The sequence below is a fragment of the Lygodium microphyllum genome, chromosome 6, assembly GCF_053477565.2.
Source record: "Lygodium microphyllum isolate KBCC chromosome 6, Lygodium_microphyllum_v1.1.10, whole genome shotgun sequence".
NCBI classification, from domain to species: Eukaryota; Viridiplantae; Streptophyta; class Polypodiopsida; order Schizaeales; family Lygodiaceae; genus Lygodium; species Lygodium microphyllum.
This window is the reverse complement of record NC_141140.1, coordinates 103,195,783-103,210,402: the sequence shown is the minus strand read 5'-3', so window position 1 is coordinate 103,210,402 and position 14,620 is coordinate 103,195,783. Positions and strand designations below refer to the sequence as shown.

The 14,620-nt window shown below is 38.8% G+C and overlaps 1 protein-coding gene across 1 annotated transcript; it reads left to right on the top strand.

The window, feature by feature from the left end:
• The first annotated feature begins 10,766 nt into the window (after positions 1–10,766).
• LOC148034884 (G-type lectin S-receptor-like serine/threonine-protein kinase At2g19130) lies at positions 10,767–14,312 on the top strand. Its single transcript, XM_087679819.1, has 2 exons — positions 10,767–13,266; positions 13,876–14,312. The coding sequence occupies exons 1-2, from the start codon at positions 11,010–11,012 to the stop codon at positions 14,088–14,090; spliced, it is 2,472 nt and encodes an 823-aa protein (XP_087535945.1). The 5' UTR covers positions 10,767–11,009; the 3' UTR covers positions 14,091–14,312.
• Positions 14,313–14,620: the final 308 nt, after the last annotated feature.

Here is a 14,620-nt window from a genome sequence, read left to right as displayed (position 1 = left end):
TCACTGAAAGCATGGTTTTTGTTATTCTTATCTCCATATTAGAGAAGAAATCAATAAATATATTAATAGGCATAAATAAAGTAACTTTGCTTAGCCTACTTGAGATATTAGATTTTAGTGCTTTCTGGATCTCAGAAAATATCTTACATCTATAGCCCTCACTAGTAGCTGGACTTGGCAAAGGCCACTCAAAGCTTGAAAAATCTGGCAAAGGAAGGAGTTTTATTGATCCCCATTGGCAACACCGCATAGGAATAACATAAGAATGGTCATAAAAGAATATTCCATTCTCTGCAAGCTCTGTCTTCTTTCTACCTCTATACATTTCTTCTCCAATTGAACCATGTATAACATCAATAACATCAATAATAGATTCCACTGGTTGCCATTCCTCAAGATTAGAGGGATAGACATCTACAAGACAAACAAATATTATAATGGAAAAACCTAAACCATGTTTAAGAAAGGAAAAACTTTAAGAATCAAATTCTTACAATTTGGTCTATGCATTGGAAGCTTTGAAGATCCAGGTTTCAAACACAGCTCTCTATGCATGAACACATGTTGCACTAGTACCTCTTTGATACTATTCTTATTTGCTCCAAGCTTAAAATCTCGGATTCTGCCCTTCCAAGCAGAGATAAACGAGCTCTCATGTCTTTGCCTTTTTCCACGTTTTGCTTGTTGCATGGTGATCCAACTACCTTTGCTAATGATAGTAGGAATCCATCTTCCATCAGTTTGGAATGAGTTAAACACTGATATGGATGTGATTTGGGAGCTTGGACGCCTTGTTGAAGGTCGAATTTCTGTATCCATGGTAGAAGAGAGAGATACATGCACACACACACACACACACACACACACACACACACACACAAAGAGAGAGAGAGAGAGAGAGAGAGAGAGAGAGAGAGAGAGAGAGAGAGAGAGAGAGAGAGAGAGAGAGAGAGAGGACTAGGCTATCATAACGGAGGGAAAAACAATAGAGGAATAAAAGAAAGGAGGGAAAAAACTGAGCGCCATGCTTTTCACCAATTTGAATTTCGATTACATCAGTCATTATCATTAATCTAGAAACATCATTAAATAAAAGTAGCCGAGACTCTATGCCATTAATGCAAAATATGTCATAATCACGAATATAAGAGACTAAAAATACATAATAAAAATACAAATTCGTAATATTATCATATTTATATATTTTTGTAAAATGATTTTTTAATTTTTTTTAAATAGAAGTTCCGTTACGGAGGCTTTGCTCTTATTGGTCTAGAGCACTCTCTCTCCACATCCTAAAAGGCATTTTCGAGACCTCAAAACTCCCCTAATGTAAGGCTGTCATAGAGTTTGGACAACACCTACATTGTGTGTGCTCTTCTCTCCTGCATCTTCCACTTCTCCTTCTCCACTGCCATTGCATCCCCTTCAAATTGTTGGTTCCCTTGCCACATATGTATATGAATACCCACACATACAATGTATATGTATGTATAAACACGTGGGTACACACATATATATGCATGTTGCATATATATGCATAATTATATGAGCTATACCTACTAATACATGAACTAAAGTCTTACCCATACTCAATATATTGATTAGATATTTAAAATTTCCAAAATCTGACACACACACACAACCCCTCTTCCTTGCCGCTGTCGTATCGCGTAGGGTTGAAGGTCGCCACAAGGGTTTAGCAAGAAAACTAGACAAGATAATTGGAGACGTGGCTTTAAGAGACAAGTAGATTACATTGAATGTTTAAAGGTCCAAGAGGTACTCCGCAGTTAATCACAGGGGTTTGAGATAGAAGAATGTTTTGGGGTTCAAGAGTTTAGACTCTGGAGATGGTAGAGATAAGAGAAGAGTTGAAGGCTCTTCAAGGATTTGAAATCCTTGAAGATGTTTAACAGGGCTTCCAACTGCATGTTCTTAGCAAAGATCACAAGCATATTACCTCATAAGCTCTTGGTTCCTTGACTATAGGAGTAAGCACAGATTATGAAGTTAAGTATATGTATCAAAAACAACTATGCGTCCCATCATTCAAGCATGGATCTTCTTTGTGTGATTACATTCAATGTAAACTTGTAAGGGACAAAGTTTATGAGTCAATTACAAGGCTTGTAGGACAAAGAGCTTTGCTTCAAGAGAGTTTCAAATAAAGATCCTGATAAAGATAAGATACCACTGCCAAGAAATAAAGAGATAAAGTTCCTCTTAATTCAACTCAAAGCATTTATGAATGATCTGCAAACATTGCCCTGCCATATGGACACACAATACTTGCATATCTTGGCAAGATGTCTTCTATAGAGTAAGAAATGAATTAAAAGAACACTGTTGTAGCTAAATCTCTAAATATGGCTGAAGATTTCAGCTCCAAATTAGCCCATAAAAACTTCCAAATTTTACCTCTCATGATAACATTAATTTTTCCTATCATAGAGTGTATAGATCAACCAAATACAAGTGTAAATCATACCATATGAAGCAATAGGGAAGTAAAAGGAACTATTGTCCACAAATCACTATGAGGGCTGCCTATTTCAGCCCACATACATGTCATCTATCTCCCAAGAAGACACTTTGTTGAAGCACAAAAACAGCCCCTATATTTAAGAGCATGTAACAAGCAATAGGTAGCTTGAAATAAGCATATAGAAGAAGGAATTTATGTTGCCTTGTCAGCCTTGTTATGGGCCACCTACATCAGCCCCAAGCATGTACATAGAGCAATCAAGATGCTCACTTGCTACCCTTTCCACAATGCTGATGCAATGTCAATTTGCATCAAGCATATCAATGTCAAGTAAGTCCAGTAAATGATCATGAATCTTCACGAGGAGGAAAATAAGTGTTGCTGTCCACAATTCTTTGTTTGGGCTGAAATATTCAGCCCACTTTCTTCACATAAACAAGTCAAGAAGACTTATTGACACTCCTCTCTTCAAGCTTAAACAATGGTAGATTACAGTAAGCTTCCAAGAGCAAGAATGAGTCCTAAGTGTCAAGATTAATCAATAAAGCAAGTAGATGAACTTTAGCCCTACAGATTACAGAATTGGAAGACCAATAACAGTCCCTATTCAACTCTTAAAGGACTCAAGGGAGTAAGTTTAATGTCTCTCTTCACATGGGAGATCAAACTCAGCATATGCCAAGCCTAGTCCTTCCTCCAGACTTATAATAGAGCTCTTGTATGTATGGGTTGCTGCCCTTTAAATACACAGTTTTGTCATGTTTTACATAGCCAAGAGTGGCTTTCCATTCCCGTCATTGCATGAGAAGAATAGCACTTACATGTCAAGTGGAGTCATCTGTAGTTGCTTGTGGATGCATGGCTTGAGCTTCCCCTTTGTGTGGTGCCTTTGGACACCTCTCCCCCTTCTCCATCCATGGCACCTGCTCAGCCCAAAAAAAGCGGCGAAAAAAATGGCTTGCTCTTCTTACCTTCTTTCTTGACTATTTTATTAGTCACACAAGTAAAGTGTAAAACATACACAATGGCCTATGCTCACAAACATAGTAAACTTCATGAACTCAAGTGATTCTTCTTCCTAATGCACTTGCGAGTCATGTTTCTAGAGTAACATCATCACTGACATATGTAGCCAGGGCCTCATCCAAGCCATATGATTGTCCATGATCACATATACCATGTCATATGTAGCACAACTTACAAAACTTATAGCAACTTCATGTAAGCAATGCAAGGAAGGCTAAGAGTAAGTATCCAAAATCAATCATCTTGTCAAGGACCCATGATAAATTTATTGCATATTAAGGCAGAGAACGAACCCCCATCTTTATTACACCATGCCATATGATGGTGGACTTAGATTTTTAAGATTTATTGCACTAGGCAAGTCTCTATGTAGCATGTCTAGTTTACAAGTGACTAAGTGATATATATAAAGGATAAAAGTTTTATGTTTAAACCATGGACAAAGAATCTCATGACATCGCAACCCCAATAACATTTTTCCGTAGCACCTTGCTTTAGAAACCCTAATCAACATTCTAATCTTCTAAATTGTCTTCTTCCTAGACCTGATCCCACGCCCCACAAAAGGGAGAGAGATAATTGTACCCACATAATTCAATTTATATACATATACATACTTCATAATAACTATTCCATTTAGTAACAAACAATCACATGAAATTTAGACCTTAAGTAAATAATTTTTTAATTCGCAAAGCAAGAAGATTTGTAAATCCAACTCTTCCAACTCACCAAACCCTATACATATCTATGTTGAAGATTTTCAAAATTTTGGTCATGTAGATGTACGCTAAGAGAGAAGTTCTCAAGTAAGCCAATTTCAAAGAATTTATGGGTTTTTTTCAAAACCTTTCAAAAGATATTCTATCCTATAGTAGTACCAATCTTGGTTATGGTAATCTGAATTCTATAATGCACACATACGTACACCAAAGTGAGCCCATAAACATGTTGACCTTGATAACTTCTTACATATCCATTTGTATATTATAAAGTGAGCCCACAAACATGTTGAACTTGTAACTAGCTTCTTGCATATCCATTGCACCTTATATGATAATAGCTTTAACAAGTAAGCCTTGAAAACACACACACACAAGGCTAGACCATTGTGTTGGTTTTTGAAGTTATTTAGTTCTCCTTATGCACAATATGATTTCTTGAAATAATAAAATATTTCTAAAATATTATTGATTGATGATAAAACAATAGCAATGACCTTTCATTATTAACAATTGTCATATTAACAATTTTAACATTGTATTTCTCTTTTCTTAAGCTCATTGTTGTCTTTCCTTAATCATTTAGATATTATACATACACATCTATATGTGTGTGCGTATTTGGTCATGATCGATTTAGTAAATTTTATAGCTTTAGCTTTTTTTTTTCCCTTTGGTGCCAATGGCACCTAACGATGGATTGTAAAGAAAGCATTTATATATGCCTCTTTGCCTATATGCCTTTCACATGTCTAAATACACATTAATGTAGTACTAGGCACTTTGCACCTAGTTTCCTCATGGTACTTCACACCAAAACTTTGAAGTACCACTATTACTATTGGTTAACCTATTTCACATCCCTATACATGTCTTGCATGGCAATATGATTCATGGGTAGTTGAGTCCCTAAAAAACAAACCATGAGAGACCTTGAGACCATTATGAAGGACTTGTATCATTAATAGTTAATGTATTGCACTTCCATATTGAAACAACCTCTCTAACAAAGACTTGATATAACTAATTTGCAAACTTACATATGGATGTACATATAATCAATGAAGCCTTATTTGTGGAGATAAGCAAAGGAAATAGGACAAACACTTTGATTACATTTTCATATTTGAGAAACATCGAGACTGGCGCCAAGGCTTTGTGCCAATGTTCTCTCAATGCTTTGCACCAATTCTAGTAACCATTATGGTATTTTCCAACTGAAGGCATGTTGCATGTTAATAACTATTAGGGTATTTTGTGGGCCAAAAGCATGCTTCATGTGGCAAAAGGGTTTGCACAAAGGTATCATATTTTGGTTCTATGGCTTGTATACAAAATCATGCCATATTCCCTCTTGGTCATTACAAACTTAAAGAAAAATGGTTGGTTCCCTTGCTACACATATATATGAACACCCACACATACAATGTATATGCATGTGTAAACACATGGGTACACACACACACATGCATGTTACATATACATGCATAATTACAAAGGCTATATCTACTAATCTATGAACTAAAGACTTATCCATACTCAACATATTAATTAGATGTTTAAAATTTCCAAAATCCCATAGCCACAGAGAGAGAGAGAGAGAGAGAGAGAGAGAGAGAGAGAGAGAGAGAGAGAGGACTTCGAAGTTCTTGTAGTATTGCAAACCACTTCATATCTACCATGTTGTGCCCACTTTCACACAGTGTTGGTAGAGCCCACATACACCATTAGCCACATTCTTAAGTCATAAAGACTATTAGGATTCTCAAAGTACCAGTTCACACTTGCCATGCTATATACACTATCACACAATGTTGGAGTGCACACTTACTATTACCCATTTTGTGGATGTGCCACATTGACCTTGTGAAAGTTTTCTTTAATGATAACTAGCGTTCCGTGCGTGCTTCGCGCGCACAAAACGCTAGGCCGCTTTGCGGCAACTTCACTGCCTCGAAGCGGCAAGCTTCGCTCAACAATCCATTTCTCATCTTTCTCTCTCCTCCTTTTCCTCTCTTTCTCTCCCCCCAAAATTCTCTATCTAATTTTCTCTCTCTCTCTCTCTCTCTTTCTTTGCCTTCTTATTTTTTTCCTCTCCTGGTTCTCTCTCTCTCCTTTTTTTCTCTCCCCACTTTTCTTCTCTCTCTCTCTCTCCCCTTTTATTCTCCCCCCTCTCTCCTCTCTTTTCCTTCTCTCTCCCTCTCCTCTTTTTTCCTATTTTTCTTCTTCTCTCTCTCTCTTCATTCTCTTTTTAAAATTTTTCTTTTCTCTCTCTCTCTCTCTCTCTCTCTCTCTCTCCTCTATTTTCCTTCTCTCTTTCTCCTCTATTTTTTATTCTCTCTCTCTTTTTAAATTTTAAATTTTCTCTCTCTATAATTCTCTCTACATGTTCTCTCTCTCTTCTACTTCTTCTTTCACTTTCTTCCCCCCCTCAGTCTCTTTTAAAGTATGTAATTTTTATCTTTTCCCTATATATAATTCTCTCTTTAAGTTTATATTCTCTCTCTTCTCTTCTCTCTCTCTCTCTCTCTCTCTCTCTCTCTCTCCATCCCCTTTTCTTCTTCTCCCCTTTCTCCTAATTTTCCTTTTTTTCTTCTCTCCCTCTCTCTCTTTTAAATTTTATATTTTTCTTCTCTCTTCTCTTTTAAATTTTATATTCTCTCTCTCTCTCTTCCCCCCTCTCTCCTTCTCTCTCCCTTCCTCTCTCTCTCAAAAAATATTTAAATTTTAAGAAGACTTTTCTCTTTTCTCTTTTTCCCCATCTCTCTTCCTCTTTTCCTCTCTTCTTCTTATTCTTCTTCTCTCTCTCTCTCCCCCCCCTCCTCTCCTTTCCTTCTCTCTCCTCTTTTTTCTTTTTTTCCTTCTCTCTTTAAACATTTTTTCTTTTCTTTTTCTTTTAAATTTTATCTTTCCTCTCTCTATAATTCTCTCTGTGTTCAAATTCTCTCTTCTTCTTATTATTTTCTCTCATTTTCTTCTCTCTGTCTCTGTCCCCCCTCTCTCCTCGTTTTTTCTTTTTTCTTTTCCTTTCTCTCTCTCTCTCTCTTAAATTTTATATTTTCTCTCTCTATAATTCTCTTTCTCTCTGTTCCCTCCCTCTCCTCTTCTTTCTTCTTTGCTCTTTGTATATTTCTCTCTCTCTCTCTCTCTCTCTCTCTCTCTCCTTATTTTAATTAAAAAGAAAGTTTCTTTTTTTTTCTTTTTCTTTTTTTTTCTTTCTTTTAAATTTTATATTTTCTTTCTCTATAATTCTTTCTCTTCTTCTTCTTATTTTCTCTCTCTCATTTTCTTCTCTTTGTCTTTCTCCCCCTCTCTCCTCTCTTTTTCTTTTTTCTTTTCTTCTCTCTCTTAAATTTTATATTTTTTCTCTATAATTCTCTTTCTCTATGTTTCCCCCTCTCTCTCTCTCCCTCCCTCTCCTCTTCTTTCCTTTTTGTTATTTGTATATATATATATATATATATATATATATATATATATATACATATATATCTCTCCTTATTTTAATTAAACAAAAAGTTTACATTTAGTTTAATGAGAGAGAGAGAGAGAGAGAGAGAGAGAGAGAGAGAGAGAGAGAGAACCTAGGCCCTACGCATGAGAGAGAGGGGGGAGGGGGAGAAGAAAAATGTTCAATTAAAAAAGACTATTGTCTTCTCTTTCTCCCCCTTCTCTCTCCGTCTTCTTCTTTTTATCCTTCTTCTTCTTCTTCTTCTCTCTCTCTCTCTCTCTCTCTCTCTCTCATTCTATCTCCTTCTCAAAGTGTGTGAAAAACTATGATCAAAAAATTTTAAATTAAAAAAACTTTTAAAATGTTTAATTAAAAAAATTAAATTAAAAAGTTTAATCTAACTGAGAGAGAGAGAGAGAGAGAAACTTTTGATTTAAAAAGAAGTTTGATTTAATTAAAGGAGAGAGAGAGAGAGAGAACCTAGGCCCTACACATGAGAGAAGGGGGGGAGGGGGGAGGAATTTAATTAAAAAAAGAATGGGGTTTTAATTTAAAAAAGGGAGGTGAGGAGGGGAGGCTTTAATGAAAAAAGGAAAGGGGAAGAGAAAATGAGATATTACAAGTGAGAAAGAGAGGAGGGGAGGGGGTTTTGATTAAAGAAATGAGGTTTGGAAAAGGAGGTAGGTTCAGGGCTTTCCGAACCTATAGCTAAAATAATATAGCAATAAGATAATAGGTGTGTGTGTGTGTGCGTTTTTTTTTCCTTGGGGGGGGGGAGGGTCAACAATTGGAAGGATGGAAGATAAAGGCCTTTCAAATATCTTGTATTTGAAAGTTTCAAATATATTGTATTTGAAAGAACATTAATCAACTCACTCACTCATTCTATGTGTGTGCTTGCGCATGTGTATATTGTGTGTGACAAAATGTAATGACAACCATTTCTCTTTTAACATACAATCACCATTTTTATTTCAACCACTATTGAGTATCATTCACCATTTTTATTTCAACTATTATTGAGTATCGCTTGTTGACTTGTAGACAAGTCCTATAAATAACTATAACATAGTCATCTATTTATTAATGCATATCCATAGATCAAATATTATTGGGTTTCATTGATTGCACTAGACAATCTATGTAAAAATCTATAACTTGGTAATCCATTTAATAGCATGCACTCTAATGAAACCCCTAGAGGACAAGTCTATATAAATATCTATAGCTTAGTAAGCTACTTATTAGCATGCACCCCTTTATCACAAATGCTTGCTTAGTGATTCTTTATGTGTTTGGGTAGTACATATACATGCACAACAACTTTCATAAATGTATCACATAATGACATTCAAGTACATTGTAATGTGACTAGCTCTATTATATAAACAAGCCATAACGAAATGCCTTTATTAATATCTAACCATTAGCATTAATGTTTTGCCTCATGTCATGACTATTCCTTACATATGGCATATATGGTCACACATGCACGTTTAGCTCATGGTTTAGTTTTCAATTTGCTTAGGCAAACTATAATACTATTGTACCCTAATGGAGCAATCTCCAAAAAGGGGTTTAATATAAAATGTTAATCCTCTTATAAAACTTAATACAATTTGATAATAATACAAAATATTAGGAAATTTGTTGAGCCTATTCTAGAAAAAGCTCGTACATGACCACAATTCCTAGCCCCTCTTAAGACACGGACCATAACAACCTTACACACTTCTATGGTATCCCCTAGCATCTAGACGATAGTATTTTCTTGAATAGCTTGGAATTCTTAAGGTCCCCTATGTGTTCAGTGACCTCAACCCTAATAACATTCCATCTCTTGAGACATTCCATGCTGGATCACCACCACTCCTTAAGACATGGCAACTTCAAACAAAGGTGTAGGCAAAGGCGAGTTGGGTATGGAAGCCATTTTTCATCAACTGCAACTTGTTCTTTCTATTGTTACCTCAATGAAACACACAATATCCCAATTGGCTAAAAGATTATTTCCCAAGGCCTTCAAATTTTGAACACAATTTATTGCACCCTCCTATATAGCAACTATCAACTAGATGTATGTGGGGTACATCTCTATACTTGATTGCCAAAGGGGCCCTCTTAATGTTTGACGTGCGAATATCCCTTGAGAGATCTCGCAAAAGCTATCATGAACATTGGATAATCTTTAGGCTAGTTACACGCCAAGTGATAAGCTAGTTTATACACGGTGACAAACATCCACTTTGTAAGTTGTCAACCAAACGTCTGACAAATAAGACGTTGTCTAACAAATGTCACATTCTTTTACTTGTTTCAACGGGCAAAATAGCCAAAAACAAGCACAAGAACCATCAAGTTTAGGCCTTGAATTATGGATTCAAGGTTTTAAAATCGAGAAGGGGGTATTGTGGGCTTTGGCAGCCATCCCACAGACATGTTTTTTCTTTTTGATGACTGACGAAAAGAGGCTAGAATAGGATTTTGGAACTCTCTCTCTATATACAATGTATTGATCCTTAGCCAGGTAGTCTTAAACACCAAAATAATCACTTTATTTAAATCTCTTTTCCAAAAACTAAGAATTGCCAACATCTAAGTAACAATTTAGGTTACATAGTATCAAACTGGTTAATTCAAAGTGCTAGCTTCTAGTGCTATTTCAAGACCTCCATATGGTTGCATTGAAGCAGCCCTTGTTAGGTTTTCTAGAAGTTTAGTTCGACCTTTATAGATGGTCATTATAATTATAATTATATTATGATTATGATTATGGTATCATGACATGGAGACAGTCAGAGAGGGCCAGTTTGACCTGGCAGGCAAAAGGCCCCTGAAACGCGTCTGAATGGGTTGAAAAGGCGTAGCGGGTTCACAACGGGGTTGAAAAGGAATTACACGAGATGACCAAACCTGTCTTTTTGGAAAAGAGATGACACAAGGAAGCCCATGGATGATGGGATTGCCATGAGATGCGGCACTACAGACTGGCGGATTTGGATGGGTTGAAACTTGGATGGCTTTCTGGGCTCTCGTATACATAATTTCTTTCCTTACCTCCCCCGCCTCTCTAATTCCCTTCCCTCTTTCTTTTTCATTTTCATGACAGTCATGGGTTTCCCTCTTCCAACTCGAGTCGAGTCTTACCGAGTCTAACACACCTGCTTTCTTTCTTCTCATGAGGTCAGCAACCCTTCCATCTTGATTGGTGTCTCTCCAGATATATAATAAACCTCGTTGATTTCCTCCACCCTGCAATTGTGAACAGATTCTGAGGGAGCATATACCCTTCTGCAGCTTCACCCACACTCTCTCCAGGGAAATGGGTTTTCCTCCCTTCTCCACAGTTGGCTTCCAATTTTGCATCATTGTTAGCATCCTCTCGCAAATAGCTTGCCCTGCAGCTGCAGCTGCGAGTAGTACTATTGCTTTGGGCGGTTCCTTATCAGGCTCTCAGACTATTATCTCTGAAGATGGAATGTTTGCACTAGGCCTATTCTCACTATCAACTGGCTCCTCTTCCATGTATTTGGGCATATGGTATGCCAGTGTAAACCCTTTCACCCCAGTGTGGGTGGCCAACAGGGAGGAGCCGGTCACCCAAGCCGCCACTTTTGGCCTTTCAGCAGAGGGTGGGTTGAGTCTCACAGATAGCAGCCGTGTAGTCTGGACTAAAGGATCTAACTTCAAAAATATATCCTCCGCCAGATTGATGGATACGGGCAATTTCGTGTTGATGAGCTCTAACTCTACCATAATGTGGCAGACTTTTGATGAGCCAGGAGATACATGGCTGCCCACTATGAGCCTAGGCTCAGGTAAGCAAATCCGGTCATGGCTAACTCCAAATGATCCATCATTTGGTCCTTATGCACTGCAAATGGGCGATTCCAAGCTTGATTTCGTCTCAATTTACAATGACTCCAGACAATATTGGTCGAGCGGTGACTGGAATGAACAAATTTTTTCCAATGTGCAAGAAATGACCGCCAATTGGATATACAATTTTACCTTGAATGATTCTGGGTTTACTTGGTATGTTAAGCCTGGTGTGGGCATCAATTTCAATGTTTCAAGGTTCGTAATGACTTCTAGCGGACAAATCAGGCAGTCAAGTTACGTGCCAGGGAAGGGGTGGAATGTCTATTGGAATCAGCCGAAGGACCCTTGTAATGTTATTGGGGCGTGTGGAATAAACGGCATATGCAACAGTTTATCTGAGCCCAACTGCAAATGCCCAGATTTTGGCTTTCAACCAGTCAATAAAGCAGAGTGGGATGACTCTACCCCACAAGTGTCCATACATGGGTGTGAAAGAGCTTCTCCTCTAAACTGCAGTTTGGGCATAAGCAATGATGAGTTTTATGCTCTCAATGGGACCTTGTTTGACATGGATTCTGCAAGCTCATTGCAGGTGGAGGGTAAAGGAGAATGCCAGAATCTGTGCTTAAAGAACTGCTCGTGCTCCTCCTTCTATTATGAAGGGAGCAGTGGGAATTGCTCAACTTTTGTAGGTAATTTGTTCAATGGAAGGCAAAGCTCTACTGCAACTGGCACTTTTTACATTCGGGTTTCTGCAAAGGACATGCCTGCCAGCGACCATTCCAGCAAAAGGTCTTTGAGTGGGAAGGCAATTGGTGCTGCTGTAGGAGCAGGGGCAGCTATCGTGGCAGCAGGTGCTTTGATAGTTGGATATGTGATGGCGAAGAGAAAGAGGAGGCAAAGGGCTAATGGGGAAGCAGGGTTGAGAGCTTTCACGTATGCAGAGCTGCAGGCAGCAACAAAGAATTTTCGGGACAAGTTGGGGAGTGGGGGCTTTGGGGCAGTGTACAAGGGGGTGGTTGGGAGTGTGACTGGGGGTGGGGACAGTTTGTCGGTGGCTGTGAAGAAGCTGCAGAGGCTGGATGAAGGGGAGAAGCAATTCCGAGCTGAAGTAAGGACCATAGGGACGATACAGCATGTGAACCTGGTGAGGCTGCTGGGCTTCTGCTCAGAGGGGAAGCAGAGGCTTCTGGTGTACGAGATGGCAGAGAATGGTTCACTGGGTGGGGCCCTCTTTGCTGGGAGGGAAGATGGCTCGAATGCTGAGCTAGCATTACCACCACCACTGCTACTGAGCTGGCAACAGCGCTTCCATGTGGCACTCGGTGCTGCCAGGGGCCTGGCATACCTGCATGAGTCATGCAGGGAATGCATAATCCACTGTGACATCAAACCTGAGAATATTCTGCTGGATAGAGAGTTCAATGCCAAGGTGGCAGACTTTGGGCTGGCAAAGCTGATAGGACATGAGTTCAGCCGCGTGTTGACAACGCTGCGCGGGACACGAGGCTACCTGGCCCCTGAATGGATTGCAGGGCTTCCCATCACCTCCAAGGCCGATGTTTACAGCTTTGGCATGACCCTCCTGGAGCTTGTAAGCGGCCGCCGCAATATCCAATATGTGGACCATGGACCCACTATGGCCACCACACCTACTAACCCCCATCAGCAGACTGTCTTCTTTCCCATCTTTGCTGCGCAGCTCATCCACCAATCCAACACTGACCTCACATGTCTTGTTGACCCTCGCCTCCAAGGTAATACAGACCCCTCCATCTTGCTCTTCTTGTTTGACTTTGTGTATGGGAACCTCTACATAGGTGCCAAATGTGCTGAAAAACATAATTCAACCTTCATCTAGGGATCATTATCCTGATGCATTCCACATTCACACATGCATGAATGTGCATGCACAAGCAAAGGTGCACACACAGACGGGCACACACATTTTTTTCATTGAATTCTTGTTTCAACAAAAAATGTTTTAATACATAGATGTCTCAACGAGAGACATGTCACTGTCAAGAGCGAAACAATAAGAGAACATCTGATGTATACCAGGGAAGGGAGAACAAGCCTTGAGAAAAATCAATAGGTTTTGTGCACTGTAGATAGACCACAACCTAAAACTTGGTCCAGGCAATAAAGAGAGGGAAATCTGGCAATGGAGGAGAAAGCTTACACACACACACACACACACACATAAGAGGGGAGGGAACCAGAGCCAAGCAGAGCACACGTTACAGTATCACAATAGTTTACACATCTTTTTCTACAAGCTATATTTCTATTTTTACTTCACATCAGTGTACTCCATGTATGTCTCACGTGAGCTTATAAGTCAAGCTTTTCATACACCTCAACAGGTGATTTCAATGCGGATGAGCTGCAACGAATGGTCTATTCTGCAGTCTGGTGCATTCAAGATAATGAAGATTTGCGGCCTTCGATGGGCAAGGTAGTCCAAGTTCTAGAGGGAAGCATCTCAATCACCCCACCACCTGTACCTACATCATTACAGAGCTTGATAGACGTGGAAAGCTTTGTTCAGGGTGCCCCTCCTATTTCCTCATCAATCTAGATTCTTCATCTCCATATACACAGGAAGGGAATTTGTTTTCCATTGTATAGAATGTATAAGCATTCATTCACACTTTATAGTGAGCAATATACGCTTATCAAATCAGAACAAAATGGTATTTAAATATTTGTACACAGTGATGTAAACAATATGCTGGGACCAAGATAATGCATAGGGTGATGGACAAACCTTCTAACAGCCATTTCTCACTGGTGTAAGCTATTTGAACATGGCTTTTTTGTGTGTGTGTGTGTGTGTGTGTGTGAGAGAGAGAGAGAGAGAGAGAGAGAGAGAGAGAGAGAGAGAGAGAGAATCATGCACATTGCTCAGATCAAGGCTTGCTAAAATGGCAATTCCCTTCTATGCTGCTAGCTCAGTGAAAAAGGCATATCAATTTCTCCATTCTTGGATAAGGGTGATCCATGCTGTTCCTGTTTTAACGTAGCCAATTCTTTTGCCATTATGTGATACAAGAAAAAGAAGAGCTTTGATCGACAAGGTTTTGACTTGTGAAATTCCTCAGAGAACTT